Here is an 18,779-nt window from a genome sequence, read left to right as displayed (position 1 = left end):
CGAATCCGATGGAACTTGGGTTCTGCAGAATAAGATGAACTAATTTTCAACGTAATTTTTCGGCCGGTCTTCTTTTTATGCCTAGCTATATGCAGACTCGTTTTTGACATTCCACGTCAATTCAGAACCGGATCCTAATCCAGTACCACCACCTCAAACCCGGAAGCGGTTCCCAAAATCAAGGCCTGTTTTGGTAATTTCGAAATAACGTCTGTCGGGTTGACGTCAGTCAGACCCGACTATAACCTCTCTGTCTTTTTCTCTTCCCCAAGGGGCAAGGGCCTCAACGTTTTTTTCACCAACCCGAGCCTCATAGGTTCGGTTCCGAAGCTGAAGTGGGCTACCACTAATCGGGGTGAACATGGGGGCCCACTCCCTGCAGACGTCGCCCCTTACGATGTCCACGTTCCGGCTCCTCCGTCCGATCGATAGTCTCGGCGTCGAGGACAGACGGAGGGTTTCTGTGGGGCCCGCCACACCCTCGTGGTAAGTGAAGGGGGGTGGGTAGAGGTCGTGGGCCCATGGTCGTCATATGCTGAGCTGTCGAACTGAGAAGCCTATAAATAGAGAGCTCTCTGACAACGCTCTGTCTGCTAATTCAGGTAGCGAAGGGGAGAGAGAGAGCGAGAGGGGGGTATAATTTCCTTTATTTTTTCTCCGGTATTTATTGGTTATTTTTCTCTGCTCTCTCTTTCTGTGAGGAGAGAGAGGGAGGGAGGGAATCAGCGTGCAGAGAATCTGGAGTTTTTTTTTTCGTTACTTTAAGCCGGCGATCTCTCTTGCCTTCTTCCTCTTGAGTTTGTAGCCGTATTTACAGAGAGAGAGAGAGAGAGAGAGAGAGAGAGAGATTAAGGCGGAGAAAATTATTAAATAAATACAAAGAGGTACGTGATTTTATCTCTGCGTTTCTTTTGGTGAAAAAGAGGAAAGGGTCGTTGGGTTTGGATTAATTAGTTTACGATTTTGGAATTAGGGTTCGGCGGGAGCGGGAGAGCTTCCTCGTGTGTGTATCTCGGAAGAGGTGTGGCGTAGCGAAAACGTTGTCTAAAAAAATGTTATCCTTTTTTTCTAGTTTATTTTTATTTTTTATCAGAAAGTGGGGAAATGGTTTTCTTGAGATCCTTTGTGAGAGGAGTGAGCGAAGCTCTCCATTTTCTTGCTTATTTCAAGGTTCTTTTAGTCTACCAGGCGGGAGGACGTGAGAGTGACGTAATCTGGTTTTCTTGCGGTGAAACCACAGCATGATGCAGGTTTTGGTGTAGAATTTAGAGAAAACGAGTTTCTTTCAAGGGTTTTTATTGATCTACACCTTGGAGAAACGTGTACGTTGAGGAGATCTGGTCTCAGAGGGTAGAAACAGAGCGAAATGTATGTTTTTTAGAGTTCTTTTTAGGGTTTTAGATGAAAATTGAACGGATTTCACCATCAGATTTGTATGCCGTGTGGTCTTCTTTCTTGTGGAACTTGTGTGTTAAGACTTCAGATGTATTTCCTTTCACAGTTTCTCGTCGAAAAAATCGATGAGAAAAGGGCTTCTTTTTTAGTCCGGTTTGAAGCCGATCTGTAGCGTAAAATGGTCAAAACTCTTTATTTTCTACGGTATATCCATATAACGGAAGAGCAGGAAAATTCTTGTTATGAAGTCTTAATATTGAGAAAAAGGTAAGGGAATCTCGACAACGTCACGTCGCCGAGAGAGTATTTCCGACGCGAAAAAATGGATGTTGGGATAACTAAAAATAGATAGAAAATAGGATTAATAAGAAAGTTCAAGTGAAATCCGAGCTTTCTCTGAAACTTTTTTTTCCCTTTTGAAGACAGGGGAAGGAAAAAGGTCTGAATTGTAGAGATCGCCGATGGCAGCGGTGCCCGGTTTGGGTCTACATCTGAGGAACGACTCCGTTCTGCAGCCTTCTGTTCATAGTAAGAGAGGTTTCAACCCTCCGAACCACAACAACAAGGCCACCTGCTACCATGTTCCGAGGGAGAATGGTATCTTTGGGGCGAGGGTCCGCCCGAGTTCCGAACGGCTGCACCATGTGTGGCGCTCAGAGGGGCCCGGTTGCGCGCCTGAGCTCAAGGTTGTCCGAGCGATGGGGATGTCCAGTGTGCCGACGGAGCCCCTTGGTCTCTACAATCCGGCTTTGGATAAGGATTCTTGCGGAGTGGGGTTCGTTGCAGAGCTATCTGGAGTGCCTAGTCGCAAGACGGTGAGTTTTTTTGTTTTGCTTTTCCTTCCCCATAGGGATCTATTTGTGCTTATAATTATGACGAGTAGTATCTTGAACAAACAAGTGCTTCTTACTTTTAAGCTTCTTCTGCCGAACTGTTGGTTGTGGGGTTATGCTGCCTTTTTTTTCTGTTTCTACTCTCAACATTAGAGTAGTTTGATTTTTCTTTCTTTATCCCCTTTCCTTGTTGCCCTTAACCAGCTTTTATGTGTTTCTTTTGTTTGCTACGTTTCAGTGTTGGTCGGATTTATTCTTTTTGAATATAGACATAATGATCTTCCCTTCATTCTGAATCTGATTTCTGGAGTTGGTGCTCCGATTGCTTTGTTTTGTACCCTTGTAGTTGAATTGAATGTTCGGTAATTTTCTTCAAGCAATTTGTGAGTTCTATTATGTATTGTCCGATAGCCTACCTTTCATTCTTTGCTTTTTTTTATTAAACATTACATGTATTTTGTGGTTATATGTCAAAATCTGAAAGTTCAACCATCGAAAATTCAGGTTTTGGTTGGCCTCTCTCTCTCTCTCTCTTTAATTGTTTTTTTTTATCCCTCTATGGATTGAGGTTTTGAACCTGGGTTACGGTGCTTTGAGATCTTAGACCGAGATAAAGATAAACATTTCCAACATTTGGCATTTTGAGGTATCGTTATTTCATGTATTGCAATTTTTGTTTCTCAGGCTATGTGACAATATATTGGGTAAGCTATTTGTATTTTTAGTATCTCAAAAAGTAATCTGGCAAGTGTAGTCTTTCGTTATAGAACTGGTTTTTCTTCTTAGGAAGTTTAAATTATTGAACCACTTCTCTCTCTCTCTCTCTCACACACACACACACACACACACACATACATAACCACACACAATCAGTTTCATGGTACGATCATTTTCCCCCTTTCTTCCGCCTTGTAGAATATTGTCTCCCGTTGCTTCAAGACTTCTCTTTTAACTACCATTTCATTTGTTGCATCCTGAATTCGAGATATGAGAGTTCAAGAGGTTGCAATTTTTTCCCAATCCAGAGATCTTGTTGAAATTTATGTAATTCTAGCTGTCTGGCCTTTTTAATCGTGGATGTGTCCCTGTACCCTTTAGTTAATTTTGATATATGGCTTGTTAGCTCTGTGCTCATTTTCAGTTCCATTATTCATATGGGTGCTTTATTTTAAATAACTTACATATGGTTATGGTTTATTGAATTCTCGTGTGCATCTTGATCCATATCATTTTCGCAGGTATTGGATGCACTGGAGATGTTGGTTCGAATGGCACACAGAGGGGCTTGTGGTTGTGAAGTAAATACTGGAGATGGAGCTGGCCTTCTTGTTGCTCTCCCTCATGATTTCTTCGGGGAGGTATGTGGGATCATGGTTATGGTAGTGAATTTTCTATGTGCACATTTCCTCTTTATATGACAGCACAGTGATTTTCAGTCTCTAACTGGTTCTTGTATGCTGTCTTCTGACAGGTTGCGAAAAATATGGGCTTTGAGCTGCCACCACCTGGTGAATATGCTGTTGGCATGTTCTTTTTGCCAACTTCTGACGATCGCCGTGAACAAAGCAAGATAATATTTACCACGGTAAGATCATTTTATGTGCATGTGCATTGATGTAGATTTGTGTTTTGTCTTGCACTTCATCTATGGAAGCTGTAGTAACAATAGATGTCACAATCAATTTTCTTTCATTTAAGCGGATTGCCCCAACAGTTTTCAGTGATAGTAAAGTCTAAAGGGCTTACTCATTTTCATCTGCTACTGAGCATCATTTTCCTGATTCTGCTTGGATTTTCATAAAATTTTCTGTGCATTTAGTACCTAGTTCCTGTTTTTTTGCTCTATCTTGAGCCATTTAGGGCACTGTACGTTCCTTTTTTACACTATCGCTTTCGAGCTATACCATGAGAAACATATATATTCCTCTATGTAGGTTGCAGAATCCCTTGGACATGTTGTTCTTGGTTGGCGCCGTGTTCCGACTGACAATTCGCATCTAGGCGAGTCTGCCATTGCAACAGAACCAATAATTGAGCAGGTGTTTCTCACTGCAAGTTCAAGATCCAAGGGTGATATTGAGCAACAGGTATCTTCCTTTCTCCACTGATTTCATTGTGCGTTTCCAATTCCTCTGCTTATGAAGACCACACCAATTTGATAATTCTCCCTTTCTTTTTGTTTTGACATTTTAATTGATTTATGCCTTCCATAGATGTATATATTGAGGAGAGTCTCAATGGTTGCAATTAGAGCTGCTCTGAACATGCAGCATGGTGGTGCCAGAGACTTTTACATTTGTTCTTTGTCCTCTAGGTAATGATTATTCCATTTCCCTCTTCTTTTGATGATCATCATTAATGCTAGAGTAAAATATTGATGCAAGTTTTAAAGCAGATGCTGCGGGAGGACACATTGATAAAATGCATGTAGATTAAGAAGCCTCTGAAGAAAAAAGAAAAAAAGAATTTCTTTTGACAGATTATGCAGCTAATTGTGTTCTTGCTCAGAATGAGCAATTTCTTCATTTTGTTATCATTAAATCCATTTAAACTCTGTAACCTTTAAAATTGGTCTTTCTGAAAACCTTAAAATGATCTCTTCTCCCATTGGGTTGGAAACTGTGCTTTACTAGTTTAAAGTGTGGTTTTTTCCCTTTTATGTGTAAAATCTTTACTTCCAGCCTTTTGAAAAAGGTGGGAAAAGAAGCGAATTCTTTGCAGAATGAAGTTTGTGCATTTAATCAGTAGTAATAAGCATTTATTTGGATCTAGCTCTTATGTTCAGAGTTCATGAATTTCAACATTTTTCACAGTCAAATTTGATTTTCTTAAGAATCTTCTGTGTTGCAGAATTCCACCTATTCTTTGCTAGCCTCGGTATGATATGTGTTGAAAAACTTAAGTTTTGCTTGATTTGGCAGGACAATCGTGTACAAAGGTCAGCTGAAGCCTGTCCAGTTGAATGACTATTATTATGCAGATCTTAGTCATGAACGCTTTACAAGCTACATGGCATTGGTAAGTGTACCCTTTTTATTTGCCTTTTTATCGACTAATTTCTATTATAAAGCCAGCATCAGGGGGAGTTTGTGGGTATGCAATCATCCGTAAGGTTATGCAACATATTCTGAGGCATCAAAGTTTGAATGATTTATTATATTGGTTTTAGTACCTTCTGTCCTTTTGAATCTCGTTGCTAGATGCCTTGGGTAAGTTGGTGAAACCTTGATATTGAAGTAAACAATGTTGCAGAATTTGAGGGCAGCCTGCCTTGGTGATAAAATGGAAGAGTTCTTTCATTGCTTTGCCAAAGAGTTGGATTGAGCTTTGTGGATGTGACTTCCAATGTGGAAATGGAAGAATATATTAAACTCTATATGGCAAGTTAGCTTAGGGTACTTGTGTTGGGACTGCAGCTTAACTAAACTACAGTGCTTTTTAGGTGCCTGTACAAAATTCATTTATTGCAACAGGCTTCTCAATTGACCAGGAAGTTGATAACAATGGCTGAATACTAATGATTTTGGAGTTCTTTGACTTCATTCCAGATCCATTCTCGGTTTTCGACGAACACATTTCCTAGCTGGGATCGAGCTCAACCCATGCGTGTTCTAGGGCACAACGGGGAAATCAACACACTTCGTGGAAATATTAATTGGTAAATTTGTCTGAGATTAATAATTTAATCTTTATCTTTTTGAGTAAATGATTATACTACTGCTATTTATCTGAGATTAACCTCTCTCTCTCCCTGTAGTTTTTTTCCCCTTTATGGGTTTTGCTTTAATTGAGTTTTCCTCTTCTGTTCAGGATGAGAGCACGTGAAGGTTTATTGAAGTGCAAGAAATTGAATCTTTCGAGGGATGAGATGACAAAACTTCTACCCATTGTTGATGCCAGTTCTTCCGACTCTGGTAAGCCTTTCTGTGGATGGTTTTTTCTTTTTTTGAGTTAAAACCTGTTCCTTTATATCTAACAACATTCACATAAAATTCTTTTAGGGGCATTTGATGGTGTCCTTGAGCTTCTTGTGCGTGCTGGAAGAACTCTTCCTGAAGCTATCATGATGATGATACCAGAAGCATGGCAAAATGATGGAAACATGGATCCTGAGAGAAAGGCTTTATATGAGTACTTCTCTGCTTTGATGGAACCCTGGGATGGACCTGCTCTCATATCATGTAAATTCTTCACTTGTGATTTCATACATTATTTTGGAACAGAGTACAATACAAGCTCTATTTGTTCTTTGTTTAATGACCATGAAATAAATTATTGTGTGAGAGTTTGTAGTGTTTCCTTATTCATTTTTTGATATATTTTGAAGTATTTTGGTACTTGAACATTTTCTTTATTGATAGTTTTTTCAGGGACTCTTTTGGTCCAACTTTTATTTTATCAAATTAACTTCAACTATGAGGGTGACAAATTTGTCCTTTTTAACTTTTGTCACCAAATCCTATGAAGAACTCCTTTTAAGTGGTGCTTAACATGACTAACTAGTAGTCTTATTACTGATTATCCTAAAAGGTGATTCCTTTTACTCTCTTTTTTGCGAGCCTTATGTAAGTTATATCATTTCTATGGAATTAATTAATAGTCTAAACATTGGACAATGCAGTTACTGATGGGCGATATCTTGGAGCAACACTAGACCGTAATGGTTTGCGGCCTGGCCGCTTTTATATAACACATAGTGGGCGTGTTATCATGGCCAGTGAAGTTGGGGTTGTGGATATACCACCAGAGGATGTGTGCAAGAAAGGGAGGCTTAATCCTGGAATGATGTTGCTGGTAGATTTTGAAAATCATGTGGTGGTGGATGATGATGCTTTGAAAAAGCAATATTCCTTGGCCAGGCCATATGCTGAATGGCTAAGACGACAGAAGATAGAGCTGAAGGATATCATTGAATCTGTTCTAGAAACTGAGAGCGCTCCACCAGCCATATCTGGGGCACTGCCTGTAAACTCTAATCCTTTGCAAATTTTGGTATCACTTTATATATCTTGTTGAAGTTTTTAATATGAGGCATATGTTTCCCTTAGGTGCATGGGGATGATGATAGCATGGAAAACATGGGAATTCATGGCTTGTTGGCTCCTCTGAAGGCATTTGGGTAGAGATATCTTACTTTGTTTCAGTTAGTCACTGTTTGGATTTCTTTCTTTCACATAATGATGTTTATTCCTACACGAATTTAGAGAAACTGTATTCTTTTCTGCTATCCAGTTATACTGTAGAAGCCCTGGAGATGCTGATGCTGCCAATGGCAAAAGATAGCACAGAGGCCCTTGGTTCCATGGGCAATGATACCCCATTGGCAGTAATGTCAAACAGGCCGAAACTTACATTTGAATACTTCAAGCAAATGTTTGCTCAGGTCACAAACCCACCTATTGACCCAATTCGTGAAAAGATAGTCACCTCCATGCGATGCATGATCGGTCCAGAAGGTGATCTGACTGAAAGCAGCGAAGAACAGTGCCATCGTCTCTCCCTTGAAGGCCCACTCCTATCCATTTATGAGATGGAGGCTATTAAGAAGATGGATTACAAGGGATGGAAGAGTAAAGTCTTGGACATTACTTTCTCAAAAGAACGTGGTCGCAGAGGTTTGGAGGAGACACTGAACAGGATTTGTGCTGAAGCTCATGATGCAATACATGAAGGCTACACATTATTAGTGTTATCCGACAGAGGTAGAAATCATAGATGCAAGCTTTATCCTGTAGATGCACTCAACATGGTTTATTTGTTAAGGGCTGCATCTTGGATTGTGTCATTTTGATGTAAAAGCATGCTTTTCTGAGCCATTGATTTTTAAAAACTTAGTGGCCGTTTGTTTCATCCAATTTACAGATGAAAATGGGGGTTTACGTATGAAACCTTCCATTTTCGTATGCAGGTGAAACAAACATGCTAACTCCATTTTCATGTGAGGCCAACAGTCATCATAGGTTTCTTTTCACATTGACCATGCATTTACTACATAAATCCATACACACCACCACCCTGTGAATGGATTTATGTATGATTTTTTTCTCACATGGGATGCCTTTCCAATGGAGTCTTTTCTTATTGGTGGGAATGAAACAAACGACTCCTTAGAAAACCTGTTCACATTGCACAATTGCATGATCAAAAACATATTTTCTACAAATAAAACCATTTAGATCACATCCGTAAGGTTAGATTTACAACAAAAATGAAAATTGAAAAAATGTAAAAGCATGGTGTTTTTTTACTAGATTGTACATACTTGTTGCTTTGAACTTGTATTTCCATATTTCTGTTTTTCTTTAGTCACTGAAATGTGTTTCTTCATAGATCAGATGAAAGGTTGCTAACTTTGGCTCCCCCCCCCCCCCCTTTTACCACATCGACATGCAGCATTTTCACCAGAGCGGGTTGCTGTCAGCTCTCTTCTGGCTGTTGGTGCTGTTCATCATCATTTAGTTTCAAACCTGGAACGCACACGGATTGGATTGATAGTGGAGTCTGCTGAGCCACGTGAGGTTCATCATTTCTGCACTCTTGTAGGATTTGGTGCAGATGCAATATGCCCTTATTTGGCATTGGAGGCCATTTGGAGACTGCAGGTTGATGGTAAGATTCCTCCTAAAGAAAATGGCGAGTTCCATTCTAAGGATGAGCTTGTTGGTAAGTACTTCTATGCAATTAACTATGGGATAATGAAAGTTCTTGCAAAAATGGGAATATCTACATTGGCCTCTTACAAGGGTGCTCAGATCTTTGAAGCACTGGGTCTTGCTAGTGAAGTGGTCCAAAGATGTTTTGCTGGTACACCAAGTAGAATAGAAGGTGCTACATTTGAAATGCTTGCTCGAGACACACTTCGCCTACATGAATTGGCATTTCCAAGTAGAGTTTTACCTCCAGGTAGTGCAGAAGCTGTTGCTCTACCGAATCCTGGAGATTATCATTGGAGAAAAGGTGGAGAAATTCATCTTAATGATCCTCTTGCCATTGCAAAGCTACAAGAGGCAGCTAGAAGTAACAGTGTGGCTGCTTATAAAGAGTATTCAAAACTTGTGGACAATCTTAACAAGTCCTGCAATTTGCGTGGTATGTTCAAGTTTAAAGAAGTCGGAAGCAATATTCCTCTTGATGAAATTGAACCTGCAAGCGAGATTGTGAAGCGTTTTTGCACGGGTGCCATGAGTTATGGGTCGATATCTTTGGAAGCCCATACCACCTTGGCAATTGCAATGAACAGAATTGGAGGGAAGTCAAATACAGGTATATCTCATGTCTTGCTTTCATTAATGTGTGCTTTTAGATACTCGCGTTCTGAATGAGTTCTTTCCATATTTTTCGTTAATGGAAATTTCACTTCAGACATCATCATGCTTAAAATCGAGTTAGGAAAACTGAAACTGATGATCATCATTGATGAGTTGTAGAAAACATGTTTGTGGTTAGCCATCATAGTAGACTTTCTTAATGCTGATTAAGTGAATGAAATATTTTATTAGTGTTGCTTTTGGCTATTTTATTTTAAATTTGCGACCAATTCTCAGAAATAGTTCAAATATGTTTGTAAGGCATATCTCTTGTGAGATTTGGGTCATTTTTTATTTTGTCTTCTCTTTTGTCGACAATATGAGATTTGGATCATTTTTTATTTCTTTTATATGACATTACATAACCTGATCCTACTCACTCTGTTCTTATTCTGTCTTTTTCTCCTCCTATCTGTGTCTGCTTTAGGTGAGGGAGGCGAGAACCCATCTCGTATGGAGCCGCTTCCAGATGGATCAATGAATCTGAAAAGGAGTGCCATTAAGCAAGTTGCAAGTGGGAGATTTGGCGTCTCTAGCTATTATCTCACTAATGCGGATGAACTCCAGATAAAGATGGCTCAGGTAGTTTTTTGACTGTTAACTTGAACTTTCAATCCTTATTTTAGTTATTCTGTTTGTTGTTTAGTTCTTGCCTATTTATCCATTAACTTCCTATTGGAATGGGGCTCCCATGAACCATGCCACTTGTTTATAAATTTATGTTCATGGACAGATCTTGCTGACCCTGCAAAGCACCTCAGTGTGTCTTTGCGTCTTTAACTGATACATACCTATTGGTGAGATGATATATATGCTTTTAATTTCCTTTTTTATTTGTGATTGAAATTTTCCTTATTGCTGTTGGCTTTCTTGTTATACAATTACAGGGAGCTAAACCTGGTGAAGGTGGTGAGCTTCCAGGTCACAAGGTTATTGGTGACATTGCAGTCACACGTAACTCTACCGCTGGTGTGGGGTTGATCAGTCCTCCCCCACACCATGATATTTACTCAATCGAAGATCTCGCACAATTGATTCATGATCTCAAGGTACTCTTCCAATGTCCCATACACACCTGTTTGTAACTATCCATTTGAACTACAGATCAGCATGTGAGGGTTGAGGTAACACCCACCAAGGATATTGCTCCTAGTTCTATAGTTGGGAGCATCCCAAGCGGAAACACATATATTACTGCCTTTGCTTCTCACATGGTTGATTCTTTTTTTACTGATACAGAATTGGCAGTCCTTAGGACAATTACATTGTAAAGAAATGATAGATAAAGTTGTTATTTTCATCACTACATACAAGTCTTTTATGAAACATACAAGCATGTCACCTCTTCACAAAATTGTTACCTATTTAATGTTTGCAGTGTGCCATTTTCTTAAATTGATGGTCACTAATATTGTCATATATACACCAATGTACACTGGTGAATCACTTTTCTTATTAATGTTATGGTGAATAAGTATGCTATAGATTGTCAAATCAGTTTCTTATTTTCCCTTCTTGGGTCTTTTTCTGCAGAACTCCAATCCAAGTGCTCGTATTAGTGTCAAGTTGGTCTCTGAAGCTGGTGTTGGAGTTGTTGCTAGTGGAGTGGTAAAAGGCCATGCAGACCATGTCCTTATCTCTGGCCATGATGGAGGGACTGGAGCTTCTCGGTGGACTGGCATAAAGAATGCAGGTTTACCTTGGGAACTTGGGTTGGCTGAGACACACCAAACTCTCGTTGCTAATGACTTGCGTGGTCGAACTGTTCTTCAAACGGATGGGCAACTCAAAACTGGGCGAGATGTTGCCATTGCTTGCCTCCTTGGTGCTGAAGAGTTTGGCTTTAGCACAGCTCCTCTAATAACTCTTGGCTGCATTATGATGCGAAAGTGTCACAAGAATACCTGCCCAGTGGGCATTGCAACCCAGGACCCTGTTCTTCGTGAGAAGTTTGCTGGAGAACCAGAGCATGTTATAAATTTCTTCTTCATGCTGGCTGAAGAGGTGCGGGAGATCATGTCTCAGTTGGGTTTCAGAACCATCAACGAGATGATTGGACGTTCGGACATGCTGGAAATTGATAAAGAGGTGGCAAAGAACAATGAGAAATTGGAAAACATTGATCTGTCACTCCTACTTCGTCCGGCTTCAGAGATTCGGCCACGAGCTGCACAATACTGTATACAAAAACAGGATCATGGGTTGGCCATGGCTTTGGATAATGAACTCATTTCTTTATCCAAAGTAGCTATAGAAAAAGGTGTCCCAGTATACTTTGAAAGGCCTATCCGGAATGTAAATAGAGCTGTTGGCACAATGTTAAGCCATGAAATTACTAAGCGTTATCATTTGCAGGGCCTGCCTTCTGACACCATCCATGTAAAGCTTACAGGCAGTGCTGGCCAGAGTCTGGGAGCATTCCTTTGCCCAGGTATCATCCTTGAGCTTGAAGGTGACAGCAATGACTATGTCGGAAAAGGATTATCTGGTGGCAAAATTGTAGTCTATCCTCCTAGAAATAGTCGATTTGATCCAAAAGAAAACATTGTTATTGGCAATGTTGCTTTATATGGAGCAATAAAAGGTGAAGCATATTTTAATGGAATGGCTGCAGAGAGGTTTTGTGTGCGTAATTCAGGAGCAAGGACTGTGGTCGAGGGTGTTGGTGATCATGGATGCGAGTACATGACTGGAGGAATTGTTGTTGTGCTTGGTAAAACTGGTCGGAACTTTGCAGCTGGTATGAGTGGTGGAATAGCCTATGTTCTCGACATAGATAACAAATTCCCATCACGTTGCAATCTTGAGTTAGTTGATCTTGAAATGGTTGAAGAGGAGGAGGACATTACAACCTTGCGAATGATGATTCAGCAGCATCAGCGCCACACTAACAGTCAGCTAGCCAAGCAAGTTCTTGCTGATTTTGATGAGCTTATTCCTAAGTTTGTTAAAGTATTCCCAAGGGATTATAAACGTATACTGAAGAATTTGGAAGCTGAGAAAGCTGCCAAAGAAGCAAAAGAGAAGGAGGAAGCAGAACTGATGAAGAAGGATGCCTTTGAAGAACTCAAAAAGATGGCTTCTTCGTCTTCAACAAATGGAACACCAAAAAAGGTCTTTTTTTTTTGCCTTCCAAAATCTGTAGCTGTGATTATTATAGTTTTCTTTTCATCTTTACAGGCAATGCATGCCACAATATCTGGTGATATGGAGCATGGTTGTTTCATGTGTCAAATATGTACGGGTGCATGTATGCGTGCATACATCCCTGTGCATATACACATATCTTCTGCAGATTTTTATTGTTTTCTTTTATTAATTTTAGTGGTTGTTTTCATTTGTTTTGAAAAGTTAAGAATCTCTTAAAATAAATCTATAGAAGGTAATATCTCACTTTTTTTCTCCGAATCTGGCAACTTTTTGTTTTTGTCCTTGACTATAAACTTTTTTAGTATCTGTTATTTTAAATGATCAAGATGATAGATTTATTGGGAGCATGGTCTAATGCCTACGGCATGACTCTGCAGAAAGTGCCAAAGGTTTTTAGGGCCACTCGTGATGAAAATGCAGTAAAGAATGGTGGCTTTAAGAAATATGAGCGTGAGACCATTTCGTATCGTGATCCTGCAGCTCGGATTGAGGACTGGAAAGAGGTTACAGAGGATTCCAGACCTGCTGACTTACTACATACACAATCTGCTCGTTGTATGGATTGTGGAACTCCCTTTTGTCATCAGGTATGTGTCTGAGTTGCATGCTTGAAATGAAATGTGGGCAGATAGACCACTGTGAAGTTTTGAGTTTTCGTGGTTGTCAGTTTTTTATGAAGGTGTGTCCTCTTTTCCCTGGTTGTGTTGGTCTATGGTTCTGTGTCAGATTTAACTGGTATTTCTAAAATCGTCAACTTTGATCTGTTTTGATATCTAATGCCTACCTCCTAATTACTTGATTGAATTATGTCAGGTTGGTGGTTCTGGACCCTACATCTGCTTCACTATATATGTGTTTATGGAATCAGATGAATTTGGGTCTATACACCAACCTCTCAAGCTAGAATCACTTCATAATACATGTCTTTGTTAAGGTGCTGTTTTCGTATTTTTTTATGCAACTTTCTAATATGATTTCTTTTCATATTTGAAAAGTAAACATCTTTCATGAGAAAAAGCCATTGGAGGAGGACCTTTTCTCTGGATGGGTCTAACAGAACTTTTAACCAGTCTTATCACATTCTTATTGAAATTGCTGGTCATGTTCTGATGTAGATGCCAATGGTATTTCTTTTTAAGATATCATTTGCCTATTGAGTAAAATAGGCTCTTGGTTTTTTATTTAATAATAAAGAAGTAATTATCTGGGTGGAATATTATTTTCTATAAAAAGTGGCCAAGTAGGTGCCTTTGGTTTTAGCTGAACTTAGGTTTTCTTCTTTGGCGCCCACTCTCTATCATGTATGTTTTGCACATGTGCATCTGAGAGACAGAGAGAGAGATTCACTTTTTACATTTTGAATATATAGGAAACCAGTGGATGCCCTCTTGGAAATAAAATTCCTGAGTTCAATGAACTAGTCTACCAGAACCGATGGAGAGAAGCATTGGATAGGCTTTTGGAGACAAATAACTTCCCAGAGTTCACTGGTCGAGTATGCCCTGCACCTTGTGAAGGTTCCTGTGTCCTTGGGATCATTGAGAACCCAGTTTCCATTAAGACTATTGAGTGCTCTATCATAGACAAGGCTTTTGAAGAAGGTTGGATGGTACCCCGGCCACCACTTACAAGAACAGGGTATGCTTTTCTCTTCTCCACTTCCGTTTTTCCTTTTAGTTTAAGGTTTTTGCATTGGATGGGATTTTACCGAGATGGACGCATTTACGTATTAATTTGCTCTTGTTGGGTTTTCAAATTATCATGGTGTAAAAAAGGTTGATGTCATAATTCATATGAATTGAAAGGCCTAGTAGAAGGTGAACATCAGAGGTAGGGTGATGTGCAATAATGGTGCGTGAGTTTGGCCTTTCACAAAAATGTTCTCACAAGATGAGCCTTTTCTGTTTTTCCTGAGAATAACAGGTACCTCAAAAATTTTGATGCTATTGAAGTACCATATATTCCCTTCTTGAACTGGAAAAATTGCTGACTTCTAATGCAGTGATAACATTAGATGGGCAGCTTACCTCATTGAAACAATCATATGCTATGTTACACGTACACTTCACTTTAGCATGCATATCCTATGTTGGTACACACCATGACACTTCATGGACCCGATCAAACTTGTGTTGAACACAGTCAAGTCCATGTCCTTAATTTTATCAATTTCTTTCCATGAGTTTGTTTACTTTGTATTATTTATGTGTTTTTTCCTTCAAACTTGTCATCAGTTATATTATATTTCATGTATCAGCTTAGATTTACAATGTAGAATTGTTGCTCAAGAATTTGCACTTCAGACGATACTCATGCATCATCCTTTTAGATTAAGGGATTTGAATGCACATAATCATCGCACACACATATATAGTATGGCCATATCCTCATGTCCTAGTATTACGAAACTCGTGTCCGCAGCATGTCCCATAGCACATCCGTGTTTACATGGCATAGATCACAGGCTATTATTTGATAATACCAGTTCCTGGGACTGGTATTGGATTTGTTTTCTTTTGTAATTTTGGAGAAATTCATTTGAGAAACTTCCTGATAGATAATGAGCTAAATAGAAGTTGTCTACAATGAATTCACAAGTGATCCACCTTTTGAATTGGGTCTAGATGTGAGAACTGCCTTTCCGACTTCTCAGAGTGCATTTACTCTGAATATTTTATCTTTAGGCCGACTTGTTGATTGGTGATCTCATGATTTTGACCAGGTTTGTTCTTTGATGCAGAAAGAAGGTTTCCATTGTGGGTAGTGGGCCTGCAGGCCTGGCTGCTGCTGACCAACTTAACAAGATGGGTCACTCCGTGACTGTGTATGAGCGTGCTGATCGGATAGGTGGTCTGATGATGTATGGAGTTCCAAACATGAAAGCAGATAAGGTCAACATTGTGCAAAGGCGAGTTGATCTGATGGCACAGGAGGGTGTTGAGTTTGTGGTCAATGCAAATGTTGGGACAGATCCAACATATTCTCTGGAGAGGCTTCGTGCTGAAAGTGATGCACTGATCTTGGCATGTGGGGCCACAAAACCAAGGTAACATCTGAAGCTTTTGTCTGAGCATACTTTGAAGCTAAGTTTATACTGGCTTTCTTGGGTGCTAATCTGACCGGGGATGCCCATCATGTTCTGAGTGACGTGAATGGTCATTTATTGGTTTATTCTTTTAATGACTGAAGCCCAACCTGTGACTTGCCTTCCGACATGGTAGAGCCTGGTGGACTCAAATTAGTCTCGTGTCATATTTACTGAAGGGAATTCATTAACACATGCATGATAAAGGAAAATAATCTTTTCAGTTTTGACCAACTTTGTGCAAGCAGATTCACTTGGGTACCAAACTTACTGACGGCTTGTCTCCCAAGTTGATTCCCAGTCCCTCATTTCACGTTCTAAGTTAATAGTTGAACTTGAAACAATTTATGGTTCTTGATGCTGGTTTCTGCTATTCTTGATTATTGTATATTTGTTTAATTGAGGCCCGTTTTTCCATCGCAGGGGCCTCTCTGTTCCTGGTAGGGAACTTAAAGGAATCCATTTTGCGATGGAGTTTCTTCATGCAAACACCAAGAGCCTCCTGGACAGCAATCTGGAGGACGGGCAATACATATCTGCTAAAGGTAAGAAGGTGGTTGTTATTGGAGGTGGTGATACTGGAACTGACTGCATTGGCACATCAATTCGGCATGGCTGCACTGAGATCATAAATCTAGAGCTTCTTCCTGAGCCACCTAAAACTCGGGCACCAGGCAACCCATGGCCACAGGTACTCCACCTTTCTTGGAAAAATCTGCTTCCCATGCCACATTTGCAAAAGGTTTGACTGATTGTTGGCTTTAGGTTGGTCAAGTTTGGGCATATTTCAACTCCTTTTGGGTCTGAAATTGCAAAACTGCGTCATATGGTTAAATTGGAGCGTAAAACTTGCTTTGCAGCATCTCTATCATAGTAGAGATCCTGGAAATCGTTCCACATAAATTTTGCCAGTTCTAATGTGGTGGTTCATCTCCTTGGTCACGGTTATAATCTACTGCATCGGTGTCTGTTTTGTTCACTGGTGATTCTTGGGAATGTTACTCCCTAGTGCCACTCTATCAACCTCATCCACCCCCTGCCCCTCACACGCACATACCCCATATACACACACCTACCTAATTTTGGTCTGTCCATACATGTAGATGCATGTGATTGCTGATGTTTTTCATGTGCATGTGCAGTGGCCTAGAATATTCCGTATAGATTATGGTCACCAAGAAGCTGCAACAAAGTTTGGGGAAGATCCACGTACATACGAGGTTGCAACAAAGCGTTTTGTGAGTGACGAAAATGGAGCTGTAAAAGGGCTTGAAGTAGTACGTGTTCGATGGGAGAAAGATGCTAGTGGGAGGTTCGGCTTTAAGGAAATCGAGGGCTCTGAATGGATAATTGAGGCAGATTTGGTCTTCTTAGCCATGGGCTTTCTTGGTCCTGAATCGGTAAATTTTCTTCCATTTTTTTTCAAAATACATGGGCAAAAGTGCCCATGATTTGCACAATGTACGTGTTATGGTGGAAATCCCAAGTTGCTGGTGAATTTCCATTACCCGTCCCAGATGTAGGAAGCATGGTCTCAAGAGAGTAGAAAGGAGAGCTCTCTCTGCTGATCAACCCACTCTCTTTTGACATGATGCTGCTTCAGACCATTGCCATGCTACATTCATACAAAATTATAGCAGTCTGATCATCTGCCGCTTTCCAAACCCTTAAGTTCTCCTCTTTGTTGCATTAGGACCGAGCAAAAAGTCTTGCTTGGTTTGGGTGTTTTCAAATCCTTAGGTGCTGTAGCAAAGTTTGCTGTCATCATCATCGTTTCTCTCTCTCTCTCTCTCATATTCATCGTGTTTGGCCTTACAGACGGTTTCAGACCAGCTTGGGGTGGAGCAAGACAATAGGTCTAATTTCAAGGCTGAGTATGGCCAGTTTGCGACAAATGTGGACGGAGTCTTCGCTGCTGGAGATTGTCGGCGTGGACAATCGCTTGTTGTCTGGGCGATTGCTGAAGGCCGACAAGCTGCTGCTCAGGTTGATAAGTATCTGACGAAAGAAACCCCTGTCGAGCCCCAGGAAGTGGCTGCTCAGGAGGACAACATACAGACGGTTGTGACATAATAAAACAAGAATGGCTTAGTCTGAGATTGGAGTGACATGAATAAAGTCCATATTTCAGGGCTCAGTGCTGCAGGTAGATCTGGAATCCCTAATATGATCTACATGGTGAACGTGTGGATATTGTGGCCAGCGGGTGCAACATACAGATGGTTACGGATGCATTGTGGCAAGCCAAAATTTTGGTCAAGTGGTTTTTGTCTTTGATAGTTCTTTTAATAAACTGGTTTTTTTGCTCCCATATTTTTTATTGTCAAGTTCAAGGTGTTATGTGATGTTTCATGTGCCCACCAATAAACGATGTATAGTTTTTGAGTTCCTGAAATGCCATTTTACCTCTGGTTTTGGCTCCTTAGTGGTATATATTTGGCTCATTCCTGGTATTGGTGGTGACTCACGTTGTGGACCTCGAGTCCGAAAGCCGAGGGTGATGTTTGAGAAATATATATTGTCGTTTGTCTGTTATATTTTTTCCATATGAGGTTAAACTGTGGAATTGAAGGACCACTGGTAATTGGAAACAGAGAAATAGGGACTGCCAATTCGCTGAACATAAAAAGGGAACCGGTAAGTAATGTGAAAATCGTGTATGAGAGGGCTCACAGAAAATAACGGTCTACTAGGAGCCGATTAATATCTAATGCCAATTATTCGTCAGTACAATCAAGGGAAATTGGCATGGTCTAATACACAACTTTCTCTGTCTTCATTGGCTTGTTTGCCTTGCTTCCTTGTCTATTCCAGTTCAACAAGATGGTCCAAATCATTTACACCCTTCCGACCCTAGATAGGAACCCTTGTTTTTTAGAAATAAGAATGGGGGAGGCAAACAGGGTGGACAGGGCTGCATCTAGCTGTGGCTGAGACTGCATGGCCCTGGAACTATCAGATTGTTCTCATGTTCAGGCTTGTTTTTGGAGACCAACAATTTGAGTTCGA

The 18,779-nt window shown here is 40.3% G+C and overlaps 1 protein-coding gene across 1 annotated transcript; it reads left to right on the top strand.

The window, feature by feature from the left end:
• Positions 1-595: 595 nt before the first annotated feature.
• On the top strand, positions 596-18,192 carry LOC149814713 (glutamate synthase 1 [NADH], chloroplastic-like). The gene is made up of 23 exons (XM_089989765.1): positions 596-884; positions 1,818-2,210; positions 3,467-3,586; positions 3,700-3,813; positions 4,163-4,315; positions 4,442-4,542; positions 5,150-5,246; positions 5,777-5,886; positions 6,039-6,142; positions 6,230-6,409; positions 6,850-7,193; positions 7,277-7,347; positions 7,461-7,930; positions 8,622-9,491; positions 9,963-10,117; positions 10,423-10,584; positions 11,069-12,649; positions 13,063-13,272; positions 14,055-14,323; positions 15,426-15,731; positions 16,194-16,461; positions 16,913-17,170; positions 17,589-18,192. The coding sequence occupies exons 2-23, from the start codon at positions 1,857-1,859 to the stop codon at positions 17,841-17,843; spliced, it is 6,552 nt and encodes a 2,183-aa protein (XP_089845891.1). The 5' UTR covers positions 596-884; positions 1,818-1,856; the 3' UTR covers positions 17,844-18,192.
• The last annotated feature ends 587 nt before the right edge of the window (positions 18,193-18,779 follow it).

The sequence above is a fragment of the Nuphar pumila genome, chromosome 15, assembly GCF_984573655.1.
Source record: "Nuphar pumila chromosome 15, dmNupPumi1.hap1.1, whole genome shotgun sequence".
In the NCBI taxonomy this organism is placed as follows: Eukaryota; Viridiplantae; Streptophyta; class Magnoliopsida; order Nymphaeales; family Nymphaeaceae; genus Nuphar; species Nuphar pumila.
Note: the sequence above shows the minus strand (reverse complement) of the source record. Positions and strands in the feature narration are given on the sequence as shown.